This window comes from Lichenostomus cassidix, chromosome 4 (assembly GCF_008360975.1).
Source record: "Lichenostomus cassidix isolate B80296 chromosome 4, HeHo_3.0, whole genome shotgun sequence".
Lineage (NCBI taxonomy): Eukaryota > Metazoa > Chordata > Aves > Passeriformes > Meliphagidae > Lichenostomus > Lichenostomus cassidix.
Genome location: NC_139484.1, coordinates 49971628 through 49988487, shown reverse-complemented (window position 1 = coordinate 49988487; position 16860 = coordinate 49971628). Strand labels below are relative to the sequence as shown.

At 34.9% G+C, this 16860-nt stretch overlaps 1 protein-coding gene across 2 annotated transcripts in view; it reads right to left on the bottom strand.

Annotated features, from left to right (window-relative positions):
• Nucleotides 1–7952: 7952 nt before the first annotated feature.
• Nucleotides 7953–16860, bottom strand: part of ARAP2 (ArfGAP with RhoGAP domain, ankyrin repeat and PH domain 2) — a 127189-nt gene continuing 118281 nt past the window's right edge. For both annotated transcript variants that reach the window (XM_085059183.1, XM_085059182.1), the window contains one exon: nt 7953–16186. In XM_085059183.1, the coding sequence (XP_084915309.1) occupies nt 15836–16186 (351 nt within the window). In that variant the 3' untranslated portion in view covers nt 7953–15835. The remainder of the gene's footprint in view (nt 16187–16860) is intronic.

The following is a 16860-nucleotide window of genomic DNA, read 5'->3' as shown; positions in this document are numbered from 1 at the left end:
CTAAGCTCATCAATTCTTCACAAAAAAATACTGGGCAAGGGCCAAGTTATTTAACTTTTCAGAACAGCTGCTTAGCATTCATGATACTCAGTACCATTAATACTATGAATGTCTCACAAAAGCTCAGCATACTTTTATTTGGGTGAAAAGAATGCAATTTGCAAAAGCGGTTCTGAAAAGAAGGCTGTTCAAAACACCTTTGAGAAGCCTCAACCCAGCTCTGATGGATATACCTCTATTTTAGTTTTAATCTAATCCCAAATACGAGAAATTTGTTTACCAGTTAATTTTCAGTGCAACTTCATGAAGTTAGTGTATTGCCTGAGGTATGTTAATATCACCATCTCTGCTGTCCCAGATCCACAAGAACAACTTAAACCACAAAGGGAAAACTACAATCCCAATATCAGTTTTCTACCACTTTTGTGTCTGTGTTTTGTCTTTTTTGTTTTCCTTCTTTCTGTTGATATGGAACAAGGCTCAAAAAAAAAAAAAAAAAGAAGAAAAAAAATCAGCAGCATAATAAAACCTTGAGCTTTCTGCAGAGCTATAGGCTAAAATACTTAACAGCTTAACCAGTGCAGGGAGTAGGAAATTGGTTGTTGCAGGGTGCTGATAACCTAGTTCTTGTGTACAGCAAAAGAGACTCCTTGGTTCCAGCTTGAATCTGGGAAGGACAAATGGAATTATTCTGCTTGCAATTCTGTCATTTTGATCAGAAGATGTGGGCCAAGACACATAAAATTATCCATTTACATGTGGTATGAGTAGGGAGTAAATACTACAGCAAATGATCTTGATTCTTCTTGAGCAAAGTTAGAATGTAGAGTGCAGCATAAGATTATGGTAAGAAGGGCATTGAGCTGAAAACCTGACCCTAGGAAACTTGCTTGATCTCAGGCTTGTGACTGAAAATTTGGGACCTTTCTTAATCTTGACACTAGAAACTATGTTTTCCAGTAAAACCACAAAAGAGTATCTATATTTTTCTTCAAAATAACCCAATTCTCTCTCTTTTGAGAATAAATGGATGTTTGCATAGTTCATAAAAGCATCTATTTCTGCTAATATCTTCATCTGAGCCCATTCTTTTTGAGCCCATTCTTTTTGACAGAGTGATCGTGCTGCTGAGAACTTTTTTCCCTTTTATAATTTCAAAATTTACTGCGCTGTGTTTCTATTGAGAGCTCTTCTTTTCATTCTGTGCAGCTTACCTGTGCTGACAGACCTGCAAAGGCAATAAAGCAACAGCTGCTTTAGGAGCTCGCTATCATTTGTGTAGGAAACTTTCTCTAATCTGAAGCTGTCAGTCTGCTCTGAAAACATGACTGATTTCCCATCACTAAAACTATGAAACATAAATCTTTATATATCAAGTTTACAAATATTAGCTTATTGTTCCTTTAGAAATTTTTTCACTTCCTTCCTAACCTAATAACCCAAGACTTCTCAACTTTTTCTTTCATGCTTTTAAAATTACTGTACTCTTCTCTTAGGTCTGTTAATGATGGTTTTTTCCCTCAGAATTAGTTAAGCAAGGACTAGATTCACAGAAAAGTTCAAACTACCTTTTGTATCTATTACTTTTTCATTTTATGTTGATACATATTAATATTTTTTGTCTTTTTGAGCAAGAGTGTATATAAAATAGAAGCTCATTACTCTTATTACAACACCAAAGATGGCTTGCTGGAATATATATGAATCACTCAAACAATTCCTTTCCATATGAGTCATCTTATATTTTCCAAAACTGTGCACCTGAAATTACATTCATGTTTTTCTAGCTGTGGTTAACCTAAGAATTTCTGCATCTGCAGAATTGCTTTCCTTTTCCCGTTGTCTCTGCCACTCAATTCAGAATTAAACATACATGTCAGAGTGATCAGTGAAGAAAAGCAGGGCAATTTTCAAAGATTTCTTTTCCATGACTTCTAGTCCTAAATTGTTTTAGAGTGATAGCATATTATAAACAAAGTTAAGGTGTGGAGGTGCAAAAGCCAGAAGTTGTCACCCTGGAGCCCCAATCCCCAGTTGTCAACGTGGCGCAGATGGGTTGCATTCATATGGACTGTACACTACATGGAAAAACTAGACTTCAACCTAAAATAGGATAATTTCTCTAAATATCATTAAGTAGCAGGAAGCTGCTGTAGGAAAAATGCTGTTTGCATCCAGGAAATACATCTGGTTTTCTGCTCAGTAAACCTTTTTCTAAAAAATGTTTTTAGTTTTGAGCAAACTCAAAAAAAATTTTAAAAAATCAGAAAAACACATGGTATTGCAGGCTGTCCTGGAAAAAATAAGTGAACATGATGTTTTTCTTTTGCTAGTCTCAAGGAAGAGTATTCAGCAAAATCAGTCAATATGAACAAAATGTGCATTTATAAAAAACTACAAAAAGGCTTCCATGCCCATGACAGGAGGTGATTCAACTAGCTGTCTGGCAGTAAAGGTTGTTTACCAGGTTTTGGATTCCTAATTGGGTGCCTAGCTCACTAAGTAGCAGCTGGTCTTTAATTAGTTGAAAAATTATTATCACTAAAAGTTGCCATAAAAAGAAAGAGAACAATATAATTAAAGCGTTAGAATCCATATGGTGGGATATGTATCTTCACTTGTCAATAACTGTTTTTCCACTCTTTTCCACTCAGCATTAATAAGGAAAAACTGTTCATTTGCCAAAAAGTTCTCCTTTTTTAATTTGAATGGAAAGTAATATTAAATTGGAAGTATGCTGAAAGACTGTGCCTAGTGTAGTGTTTCTCTTTGACTGTGAAGTTATCCAAGATGCTATTTTTCACAGGGGTGAGTTAGGATTGATGAGTCACCCTTGCCAGCACATCTAATCATGGTAGGACAACATTATCTCACCTTCATTCATTATTGATAAAGTAAAACTGGATGAAAACCTCTTTGCATGTAAGACTTAGCAAAACACAAATTTTATGCCTGTGATGTATTAAATATGACCATAGCCTGAATGTGCATTACAATCTGCAACTGGAAATTTGCACTATAATTACCTGAAAATATTTTGTACACCACTTTTTCTAGTGGTTTACAGACCTTCTCTGCACTTCAGGATTATTTGGCTAATGTTTGTGGAATGATAAGATTACATGTGAAGCAATAGGGTGTTAATATAAGAAGTAAGTCTAGGCATACATTTCCTAAAATATTTAAAATGCCTTTGCTATAAATTTTAATATTATAGAGTATTACACTGGTTTTATACTTACTGATTTTGTCAAGGGGGAAGGCAGTAGAATAATATTACTTAGTTTTGAAATAGCTGAATCTCCTCCAGTTCAAAACCTGGCAGAATCATCTCATCCATTAACCATCCATTTCATCATGGAGAAATTCAGTATTTGGGAAATATATATTTTTTGTCTCAGTGGTGTAGTATTAAAGGAAGAAACAGAGAAAGAAAATACTAGCTCTATTTAGTGTCCAGATTAGCTATGGAAGATGGATAAACTTTACATTTCTCATATTAGCAGTGGATGACCTTCACTTATCTGCATCTGTTATTGTTTAAATAAGAGCAGAGAAATCTAGGAAATAAAATCATCTTCTGCTCTACAGGAATAGATTGCCAGTGTTCCAAGTCTAGAAAATCTTTCTTAGCTGAAGGTAAAACCAGGACATTCAGCACAAAACAAAGGAACTGTTCGAAAGCCTAAATTTCCAAGTAACTCAATTATCCTGAAGTGTCGTTGCAGTACAAAGCTGAGAAAATATGTTTTAAAATAGCCCTTCACCATAAAATCAATTGAATCTTGGCAGCAACTACATACAGTGGAAACAGCCTTTCATAACTTTACATAAACTTTTCTTTAAGGTTATGAATTTGCAGACAAAGTAGAAAATATACATCAGATAAGCATCACACAGGAATATGCATCAGCTTCAGTCCTTTATTGTAATGCCTTCCAAAAGCTAAGTCATTATTTTTTTCCCTGCTGAAGTGGTGTTTTCTATCTAGATTGTTTCACATTCAGACCCTATTCTTATTAGGTCACTGTAAGGCACCACAAGAGATGAATTTGTGTAAGGCAACTATAATACAGTAAAAAAATTATATCAACATTCCATCTTCTAATACATTATCACCAGGTCTCCAGATTGCATTGTTGATGAAGAAAAAGGGTTTATCTAGGAATTCCATTCCATTTTTCTCTTGACTTGATTTTAACAGGATGCTAGTAATTTTCTGCAAGTTAAGATACAAATAGTTTCTGGTTGAACTTAAAATTATTTAACACTTGTATGTATATAAAAAAGATGTGATTTCATTTTGGTACATGGGGATATTATTGGACTTTCATTTAGATTTAAGGTTTGATGTGTGCTGATTTACATTTTGAAGAAAACAGCTTGAAAATGCAAATTTTTAGCAAATTACTTAAATATTTGTTTCATTAAACTTTAAATATGAATTTATAATTCAGACACTACTGAAATAATTCTGTGTTCAAGTACTAACTGATTAATAATTCTTCTGTAATACTTTGAGACAGGACCTAACACTCATTCAGAACTGAGATAAAATTTTTTTTAAATCTTTTAGAAACAGCCACTGCTCTTTACAGGCAGGGGAATTTGTGCAGGGGTGGTGGTGTTCTAGTTAATATACTTATTTCTTCTCCTTTAATGCATAAATGATGGTTAACATTTTTTTTCTATCACCCTGTCACCCACAGATCAACAAAAATCTCTATAGCACTAAAGACATGAGTTGCATTCTTGACTCATTGTATGGTGAAGAACTTCAAGAAAGTATAAAAAGAAAGTGAAGATACTTTTCTGTCATCTCTGCATTGCTATTTTAAAAATAACATTACTTATGTTTGACCCCCATAATATTCCAACCAATGTTTTGGTAACTGAGGTGTGTGACCACTTCCGAGCCTCTGTAGAATAGGGAGATCCTAATTTAGTCTGATGCTAAAAATGGGTCAGTGAAACTGAAAGAACCTGTCTCCCTGTAATTCTAGGAAGCATGCAAAGGGGGTGCCTGGAAAGAAGGAAAAATGGAGCCAGTAGTAAAGGTCAAGTTGGCACTCCATGACAATGCAATCCACTTGGCCTTAAGAGCAAACCTGCTATCAGCTTAACGACAAGGCAATAACAGCAGCTTCAGAATACATTTCATGCACACATACATAGCAACTAACAGCAGCAGAAGGGACATTAGCATTAGAGAAATAATTGATGAACCGCAAAGATAGCACCGTGACTAAATATTTTCATTCAAAATGTACATGTACAAGCACAAAATTGTATGTGTCACCAGTCTGCTAGACAACCATTTTCTTCAAGTTTATAATAGACATGGAATAGCAGACTGGCATTTATTTGCATTTACAGACAGCTTTGTTGTAGTCAGGAACCCATAAGTTTTCTTTCAATTAAGCTGAATCCATATTTATTTTTTCTCTACTTTAAAATTCATTTTTATTTGAATCTGTGTGGAAAAATGTATCAAAATAAGGCATCCTAGCTGCCAGATTGCTGTATGGACCTAGATTCAACCTTCATGCAATTTCCAGTGGCAGGTGATAAATGAAGAGATGAAAAAAGAGAGCTGGTACAGAATTCTGATGAGCAAGCCCTTTCTAACTTCAATCAGAAAAAATGAAGACTCTATTTATTTCCATGAAACAGACTGTATATTACATGCAGCAGCTGGAAAAGAGCTTATTAAAAACGTAACCATTAAAAGATGACACTCAGAGTATCTATTTTCTATGAGGGTTGAGACTCCCTGACCTGTCTCACTGAAAGTTCTTTAAACTCAGTAAAGCTTACAAGGCAAGCAGGATTAAACACAAAATAATAGCAGCAAAATAATAAGGATAATAAGGCGAGAAAGTCTTTATTTCTTTAATCACAGTTATCCAATATAATAATATAAAGCCAGCATTCTGCACTGCAGAGTAAAGACTGGTACAAAAGATTTAAAAAAATAAAAAGAAATTTTTGATTCTTTAATCTACAACAAATTTTTGGCTAGTGACCTGATAGTTCATTTTCTGGAAAATCAGCCCATACTTAAAATTGAAATTAAAGTTTCCTCTTGGTAGAGTCCCTCAATATAACTTCAACAAGCTACAGAATTTATATTTGTACTTCATAATTTCACTAGATATTACAAGTGTGGACAACTTTTGCCTTCATAGGTAGTCACAAAGACCATCTGCAAGACATTTAGATAATGAAAACATTAGTTTAGAGAGGTATATTTGTAAAACAGTCTAACACATATCAGTTGAAAATTCTGCAATCTATCAGTCACTAGACTGCTTTGGTATGGAAAAACAAAAAAAAGAATCTAGTTAATCTTTTTGTTCTGTAGAATTTTTTCATTCTGTCTGGGCTATGTGCTTCAACGAGGTGAGCTGCCTGGTAAATTTTTCCCTCACAGATCCAAGTTAATGCAAAGTTCTGAGATCCAGAGACCACAAGGGACAAAAATAAGCAACCTGTAATAGCTTGCTTACATTATTCAGCATGTGGTATATGAGCACACAATATTTACAAGATTCATTTTACATGCACATTAATTATGGAGAATTAGAGACACCAAGAGAGCGCCATTAAGTGTTGATTAGATGTTAAGAACAAGAATGCTGGCAGTGCTAGTAATAAGAAACGTAGATTACTTCCAAAGGGAAGGCAGTTCATTAATATTTTGCTTCTCAACAGTTCAATTATAACATGCCTAATGAACTGGACATTAACCTTTGGGGGCCTGAATCAAATTACAGATCAGAGTGAGATGACCTTACTAGTTTCTTGAAGACACAGATGCAGCTTCCTGAGGAACTTTTATTGCTGTCAAAACAGTTGATCACCTTATTCTGAAACCTCTTTTAAGTGTCCCTCCTCTTCCACTTCTAAATGTTTAGGGCAACACCAAAAAAATTGATGGGAAATTTTTCTTTTGCACTGGAATCTGGAGATTCAGAATGGAAAATAAAGTGTACACAAATATCAGGGAACACAAGAACAAGCATTTGGTCTTAAAAAGGAACACACCAAGTGGCAATATGACTCTTTTTCTAATCATGTAAAATGTCCAGCATGCTTAGCCTTTGCAGTAAAGTAAAAAATGTCCACGTTTAGCCTTGTGCCTTAGCCTTCACAGTAAATCTTTCTGACAGTTCAGTTAATTGTCAATCAACTTGAGTTAATTGTCTGTGAATGAAATTAAAAATTACTTCTAAAATATAAATCTAGCTTGTTTCTGGAAATCCATGGCAAAAAGTTCTGATTCTGGGAAAGAAAACAGTTTCTAGTGTACATATTAATTCAAAAGTTGCTATTGAAAGCAGATGGTGATGTGAACTCTAGCTTCTTAATAAACTATAGTTTTGCCTGAAAATAGAATATATCAATAGGAATGTTCATGAGACATTGTTTTACTCAGAATAAAGCCTATATCATTTTGCTTTCATTCAGAATTTTCACTCCTGTTGGCCTACCAGATATTTTATCCTGATAATAAAAATATAACAGGAGAAAGTAAGTAATTTTTGCAATCCAAGTAGCATATAAACTGGCCTTCTGTTTAAGACTGACTCATAAATACAGCTGCATTCTTTCACTGTGCATTTTCCTTTCACAGTTCATTAATTGCAAAGAGAGAACTTGAACAGTGAGTTTGCAATTTTATGATAGGGTCCTGTATGGCCATGAGGGAAGGATTCACTTTTATGTGTTCTTCACACTAATGATACATCAGGGAATAGAAAGGTGAATATCAAGAGCTAAGAAGCTGAAAACATTTATAGAAAAGGGGCAATATATAGCATACTGTACTTTTGGAGGCAACAGACCTGCCTTTAATTTTTGCTGCTTATTTTTCATCTCTGGACAGCTTACAAAAAGGCAAGAACAAAGATTCCCTTCATAGCTGTTAAGTAATAACAAGGGAGCATGAGTGCACCAGAAAACAATTTGACCACTCTTTATTTAATATATAAAAAAAATATTTAAAAGTATTGAAAATGGAGGTGTTAGAAAGGGTGAAATAAGGTGCATACAATGACAGTTCATATCTATTAATTGCTTTTGCTTAGCGCAATCAGGAAAAAAATTCAGTGCTGTGTCTATCTTTTAAAATGTTGGCTTAAGAAGCCAAAAAAAAAAAACAAACTTTAAAGTAAAACCTGAATGAATAATGTTAGTTGATTTGCAAAATATCTTTGAATCACTTTTTTAATTGTAATGAAAATTTTACCATGAAAACAAAAGTAATATAAGAAAATCACTACAAAACATTACCAACTGATAGTGTGTGAGATGATTTAACATTTTCTGGTTTGTTACATATCTTCAAACATACCAGGTTATGTCTACCAGAGGTCCAACACTTGGCTGCATGACATGATTGATTAGCCAAAAATACCAAATGGTATCAAACCTGCAGTACCTGTGATGAGGGTGGTTCTATTTAAAGTAAACATTCAAAAGGATAATTCACCCTAACACTGTTAGAATTAGTTAAAATCTGGCAAAAAACTTTGTCCATTAAAAATGTGGGTGCTCATATCAGAATATAACAAGAAATTAGGTTAGTTCCACAAAAAACTATTATTTGGCTGTAGATTTCATTAGTCTTCCTCAAAGAGTCCAGAATGCCAATAAACTCAAAAACTCTAAAAAAGACCACTTACTAATAAGATATGCTTTTGATACCACTCAGGAGTGCAAGTCTCAGGTACAGGTCAGAGCATATGCTCAAAAGTGGAAAATCACTGTGTTCTTTACAGAAATACAGCGTCCACAAGCTGGAAGAGAATTAAAATAAGTCCTAAATTCTACTTCCTTGAACTGCCTCAGCATTTCTATAACTGAAATAAAAATTTGATGAAATCATTTAGACATCATTGACCTTTGAGGTCCTCAGCAAGACACAGGTGCAATTTCTTGCCAATGAATTCTGACCTCAATTCAAGTAATTTGAAACATTTGCTTGATCACTGTAACCCACATGATAGAAAAAGAATCATTCTAAGGCAAATAACATTCACGTACTGCAAAATGGGTTTGAATTTCAGCACAGGTGTCCTCCTGTTTTGTTAAATGGCTCTCAAAAGTCATTCAATAAAGGAAGCTTTTGCAAACACATTAAGGAGGAAGGTTATTTTTTGTAGGTTGTTTGGTTGTTTTTTATTGGGCTTTTTTAAATAGAATTTTCAAGATTAATTTCTGGCTGTACATTTGGAATTCTAAGCTAATATCTTTTCTTGACACTCAAGTAGTCTGGAGAAAGAGGAGATGGCTGCAAGAGACTCAGCTGGAGATAAATTAACTTCTAACTGCAGAAACATCAGATTTTCTGTAACTAATTTCTCATCAGTGGCCATAACAAATCGACGTTGCATTATTTAACTAAACAAAATATTCAGGGCTGTTGAATCTCAACAGAAATATTTTATGTAATACCATCAAGTTATTTTTACAAACCCCAAGAGTAAATGGTAAAAAATGTAAATTTGTAATTTTTATTAATTCAGTCATAGGGGGAAAACTTTCCAATTTTTTTCATAACAGACATTAAAAAAGATCAATAATCATCACAAGATATCCATTTATCACAGCACTACTCTTGAGAGAAATCTGAACAAGTTAATGCTGCTATGATGTAGCTAGTTTACAGGAAAGCAAACCTTTATAAAAGGTGTTTTAAAAAAATTATCTTTACTGTATCAAGATTATTGAAATTTATTTTTGAAAAATAAGCTTTCTTAATTAAACATCATCATTAATATTGAAAATTCCTAGTAATTTCAAACTAGTTAGAACCTTTCCCTAAAATCTGGAAGGGAAAAAACAGTGAAGATGAATTTATTGTTTAATGAATAAAACCAGAAACTTTCTTAAACTAATGGACAGATTTATTACTATTTTAGAGATATTTCATTCTTAGTTTTCTGTATTCTACTTCTTAGAATAGATCCTGTGCCAACATTTTCAAACCTCCCTTATCTGGCCAAGCTTGATATAAGATCAAGAAGTGACAGAAAGGGAACTCACCCAACTATATCCAGGTTATGGACAAAATGTGTTGTTCTACTTGGTCATTTAACTAAGACTCCAAGACACATTCTCCTACACGAAAGTTGTGCAATCTCTCATGAAACCTGATCTGCCCTGGAAGGAAAGCCTGTAAGGATCATCATGTGAAAAATGTTCTACCTGTAACAGCTAGGGAAGACCTCAGGATTGTTACATGCCATTTATAATATTTATCACCCAATGAGCTTTAACAGTTCCAATATGTAGGATGATTGAGTAAACAGTGGGAAAAAGAGATGCTCTGAAAGCAAACATAAATGCTGAACACCAATCACAAGTGTAAACTACTAAGACACAATAAACTAAAGGCTAATGGCTACAGTCTATTTGAAGAAATTGTATCTAAATCATGCCACAATTTAAATAGATATATAATGCAGAAATAGTCAAATTCAAAGACATTATTTGATTTTAAATGAAACATATTGCAAATGTAAATGGGGAGAAAATTAAGTTATAAAACTCATACAAACTTCTCTCTCTTGGTTACTTCAGTGAAATCCCTTCCCCTGTGGTAGCACTGAGAAGATCTCTATTAGGACAAGAAAAAGTTCAAGGTTTTGACTGTAATGTACATACTATCCACAAACAAAGGCAGAAAAAAAAAAATAAGAATTCACAGATGTCATGGGATCTTAACAGAAACCATGGCTAAATTTTGAGTCATAAATTACACCAAAATGGGAGTATGTACAGAAGACACCTTAAAGTTTAGGATGTTCCAGAGTCTAAGACACAGAACAAGGTCTACAGCAAAAAGAGGCAGGGCTCAAGTATGGTCAGGTAGACTAAGAAAAAATCTGAACTGCAGTGAAAGTACACATAAGCAGGAAATATAATTGTCTACTGCAGCTGTGGCATTAACATCCACATCCTTCTTCCTCATCAGTACCACAGATCACCATGAATTTCTAGTGAAAGACAAGTGGGAAAGCATAACAGGAATATTCCCAAAGAATTCAGCAAAGACAATAACTAGACTACTAAGTTACAGCAGTGGTAAGAACTAAAATAGCAGGACTGTTTTTCCCCTTAACTGAGCTGCAGATGGATCTCATTTTCAGTGGTGCTGCAAGTAAACCAGTGCACTCTCCAAATTGACTGTGAATCATTGCAAAAACTTTGCAAAGCTTTCTGCCTTTTTACATAGAACAGTCTAGTCTTAAAAAACACTGAGTTTGACAAATACTTCATTTTTTGACAGCACAGAGAATGTCTCCAGTGTTTCAGAAGCAGGAATACTGTATTGAAGATTCTGAATCTTCCCAGTCAATCTTTTCACAATAGGCTCAGTTTTGCATGTTAGTACATATTTCTGCAAACAATTCAACTTGGAATACATTCAATCCATCCATCAGGGTAGTCTGTTTCTACCCCACACATATATGGTTCAGGTTTCCCAATGCAACTTATTGAAACCACAAATTTCTCTTAAGCAGCCCAAATCAAAATAATTTGTAGAGCATTCTATGCTCAAAACAGGGACCTGAGTCACTACTTTTTTTTTTCTTTTTAGTTTCCATTTGGACTGAAGCATGACTGAAGCTGTTCTAGTTCAGATTCAAGCAAAGTCTGATATCTGACTCTTCCACTGGAAGAGACTACCCTGGAAAACAGGATGTAAAAATCAGAAAGGTATGATATAACAGGGGCAATCCATAAGAGTGTCACAGCCAGTGAGAGATGTACCCCTTACCTCCTCGCTCCTGCAGACACTATCCCCATTGTCAGCAGAGCATGTAAATTTTTCCTCAGACTTCTTAATCTGGAATTTGAGCTGTGGAGCTGGTGGTGACCTGGCAGCACTCATAGGAACACAAACTGTGCCAGCACTCCATCAGGGGAGAGGAATCATAGCAGTGAGATAAAATTCCTGTAACTTTTACTCTCACATAAACCCGTATCTCCAGAGCAGTCTAAAACAACCCCAATCCATGACAGCAAAAGGCACCCCAGGGGTGCCTCTGGCAGACAGAGCTGGAGGCATCCTAACAACTTGCCTTAGGCAGAGCAGCCCAGAGCTCTTCACAAGGAAGAAACAAAAATCAACTATATGGCCAAGCCTTCCCCATTAACTGAAGACATCTTTGGGGATATCCTTTCCCCACTGGACAGATTCTTGGGTAACATTTGCAAAGCCTTTTAATTCAAAAACTGCATCTCAGCCTGAGTCACACAGTAAAGGTAAGGTCTGCATGAACACACTGTAGATCTCTGCTGGTGAAATCGACCCCACACTGAAGCAAGTCTCTGCTGAGGCACAAAACCTATTAGTCAAACTGCTCTTTTGAACTGGCATCCCAAAATAGCACCTCAGAAAGAGATCTGTTTCAAAGAGCTCTAAAATAGTAGACAATATCCAGCTCAAGTAAAGAAAAAGAAAACGAATCTAGCACATATTTCTTTTGGAGTTTTCAATTGCTTCCCTCACCTATCCTAATAAATGTGAAAAAACCACACTCAAACAGAAAACAGGCATTATGTTAAACAATATATAAACAATGGTTATATGTCAGCTTTACACCTATCTATACTGGCTGCAGAAGTCTAACAAGGTAATGATGAACCTGAGATTTACCAAGTTTTACTAAGATTTTAATCTTAGTCTTCACACTGTTACAGGCCCTACATAAAGTGGTGTCCTCACATTTAACTTCATTTTGCAGATGAAAAAGTAAGTTCTTGCCAGGTTATTCAATAAATTTCACAATGGCAGACAAGAGTTGTGTTTTTTTTAACATTCTGATTTTTTTCCTGAAAAAATCCATCACCTAGCTTTGAGAAATAGCATTTATTCAAATAATGACAATTCTCTGATAATTACACTTCCTTTACCAGTCCACAACATGGCCCAGGAACAACAAAAGACCAGCAGCCATTGAGATATTGCAACAAACCACATTTATTCTGCAGGTCTTAAATCAGGCTGAAATGTGTAGTGCAACAATAATGTGTTGGATGATTGGTCCAAAACTGTGATACCTATTTGAAATAATTAATTGTAAATTTAATTTGTACTTCCCCACATAAATTTTCCTTGCATTAACACTGTCCCTGTTCAGTGTGTCTCTGTGAACATGTGCACAAATGTATGCCCAATGTGTGTCTTTGTCTAGGAAAACACACAACCCCAATTTTAAACACATTTTATTAAACATCTTCCTGATTTTTAGGGCCTGTTAGCAGCAGCTATACAGATATTTTATCTGTGATATGGTTTTGAAATAGAACAAGTGTTTCTGTAGTCCTTAGATCCAATAAAAATACACAAACCATTTTCTTCAGGAAAATATTCACTTCAATGCACAAAACCCTTCCACTGCTCCATTTATTCCATTAGTGTAGTGGCTTAAATGATGCATGAGGCTTTCAGCAGTGAAGGGAATGTCATTTTTAAGGACCCAATAAAAAGATAAACAATATAGGAACCGTAACTCAATACTGAGAAATATCTGCAAATAAAAGTACAACTGTAAATAGTACATTCAGGTCCAGCCTGACAGGAAATAAAGTAACTTCTCCTGCTGGCATTTAAGAATTTAAGAATGTGTTTATTAACATCAAACACCCGTTTTAATCAATACAATTTAAGTTCAGGCTGATACGCATTCTTAAGACAGGACCTCAATGATTAGAAGAGTCTCAATTACAAATTGAAGGTAGCAAAACAGTCAATAGTGCACTGGGAAAATTAAAACCTACAAACTTGTTTCAGTTTTAACAACTGGTCAAATAAGGTAAGTGCAAAGTCTGAAAGACTAGACTTGCTTTGTCAGTGCTACAGTTCAGAATAATAAATACAACTATAAAATATTTGAGTTTGACCTCATTTTCTCTGTGCTTCCTAGCAGAGTTGCCAGATATATTATTTGAGTCACTTGTCTAATTTATTCAATCAAATTATTTTTCCAATTAAGCTGCTCAATGCAATCAAGAATAGAAGTAAATGATGTGAGAAATGTTGCGGCACCTGTGACTACCAAAAATAGAAGAGGGAGTAAGTGAGCATACTGCTTCTGTGCTTCCCTGTCTTCTACCCAATTCCAATCAAACACTAAAGGCATCAGTAAGTTCTTAAAAGGCTGGTGAAAATCTGTGGCAGCGTGGCTAGTCAGACCACAAAAGGGACAGCAGCAAAAACAAGCAGATGCTCTTACTAATGCCTCCCTTGAAGCAAACGTGCCATGTGAGCTCATTAGTGCTCTGGTCTGTTGGTCCTGCTGCTTAACCAGACAGCATCTACAACACCTGGAAACAGCCTCAGCACAGCAGTGCCTTCCTTTTGCCCATCCAGCTGTTATGGAACAAAGTAAAAGTGGATATGCCATGAGACAAGAAGAAGGCAAGGGATAAGTGAAGATAGGATCTACAAAATAACTGAGAATAATTTCATTCCTTGAATAGGTTTTGTTTTGAAGAGCAATGCTGATTTTTAAATTTAGGGAACTCTGGGCTTAAAAAATCAAGGTAGCTGTACTGTGCTCTATCACATACCTTCAGGAACTGCTACCTACATACTGAGAAGGCAGCAATTGAGGCTATTCTCTCCACCCTGGGACCTGTCCTCACACTCAGAAGAGCAGTACTACAGTTGTAGCACAAGCATTTCCTAGTCCCTGCAAACAGCATACTATTCCACTTTGTCCTCATGGTAAAGACTTGAATAAATAAATAAAATAAATCTCTTCCCTCATTTAAGATTTGGCACTTCTTAATTGAGTATGTTGGTACCATTCTGATTTGTTTCTGTGGGGACCATTTTTTCTTAAGGGAATTAGTTTCTCATGTAAATACCAAATACTCATGGGAGGTCAGCAACTTTATTAGCACCAAGCAAGCTCTAAACAAACAGCAATAGAAAAGCCTGCCTTTGTCACCCTGAGATATACAAAGCCTGGTTAAAAAAGTACTTCAGCCCACTGAGCACAGAGATTATGCTCCTCTTCCAATTCACATACCTTTTAAAATTAGATGTTTCTTAGAAGATTTTTTTGTCCTCCTCAGTGTTCTCATTACTTAGATGTCAGAATGGGATGCACGCCACAGAGACAGAATTTCAAGATTGTGTCTTGATTGTGATTGATAAATTAATACATTGTCTCCTCTACTACATTTCTTTCCCTTTTGATTATCTCACATGACACTTTGTCAGAGGACAAATCTATGGAAGCAAATATGAATTTTCTCCTTAAATCAAAACAAAACAAACAACCCAAACAAAAAACCGACAAAAACGAAACAAACAAAACCAACAAAAATCAATTTCAAATCAGATGTTGCTGCTTTTTATAGTGTTAGACAATCAAAAATACTGCAGGCCAATAGTATGAATTTCAGAGTGTATCTTGTCTTCCAAAAATATCTCTCCAGTATTTACAAGGTGGTACAGAGTATCAACAGAGCAAAAGATTTTGACAGTTCTTAGAATTCCTGTATAAAACAAAATCTGAAACATAAACAAACAAACAAACAAAAAAAAAATAGACAAAACCCTGGTGTCCTTGCACTACACAGAAAAACCTCCAAACTTCAGAAGTTTTACATAATCAGTTGTGCCAGTTCAAACTTAAATTACATCGGGCATACACATATACAAAATCAATAGCTGCATATAAACAAGTTATATTTGCTCTGCACTGTACAAACTACACTCATCAAAACAGACCACTTTTGAACAGAAAATACACACACAAGCACATATATATTTATATATGTATAAGTATTATACTTCAGACTCAGGAAATCAGCTGGAGGTTTCATTAAGTGCTCTGTTCTTCTGCAGCACTGTATTTAGTTCCCGAATCACATTTGATGGCAATTTGCTATCTAATTCCAAAGTAGTTTTGTTTGTTTTATTTTTATTTTTCTTCAGTGTCTTATGTGATCTTTGGTGTAGTTCAGTCATCCCTGAACCTTCATCATCCTCAGAAATCAAGCTTCTATGTGTTTTTGCATGATTTCGCACTTTCTCCTCCTTTCTTTCCAAACATTGTGCCACAAGAGATGCTTTCTCTTTCAGGTTTTTGCTTTCTTCCAGAAGTTCATTTTCATGATGTTCACCAAATCTTGATTTTGCAGTTTGTATTTCTATATTCTTACCAAACAAGCAAAGAGAAATAAGTTCATTCACACAATATTAAAATATATTTAGATTTCAATTTTTGCTCATTAATTTCATGTTTTAAAGAAAAAAACTAATTTTACTCAAGAGCTGAGACAGCAAGTCAGTTTTAAATTACAGTTGTGCTATTGTCATTCAGCATTTTTAGTGAGCAGTTTCTCAATTAGTGATAATGCTGAAATTTATACAAATCATGCACCATGACAATGAAGACATTTATTTTCATATCATCGCAATTTGATTTTTCTTTCTACCACAGTAGACTGAAATTTAGCATTTTGCAGCAGATCCATAAACTCTTAAAGACTCAGAATGTTGGATGGAATGAACACAACCGTATATGTTGCAATTTTGATAATGTAATGACTTACCAACGAGAATAGACGAAAGATAATAATCACATAAATATTTTCAGCAGCTGTTAAATACTAACTGATAAATTATAAACACTGGCTGCTTTTTCAAATTGCATATTGGTGGGCTACTTTCAGGCTCTTAAGCTGTAGAAAATTAAAGGTAAACCAGATGTTGCATTTAAATAGGCATTATTGTATTCAAGCTGCTCAGTTGGTGTGGCAATAGGTAGAACATTCTACTTGTGGAAAAGTCTGGTAGTTCTAAAATAAAAATTAGGTCCTGGAATTTTT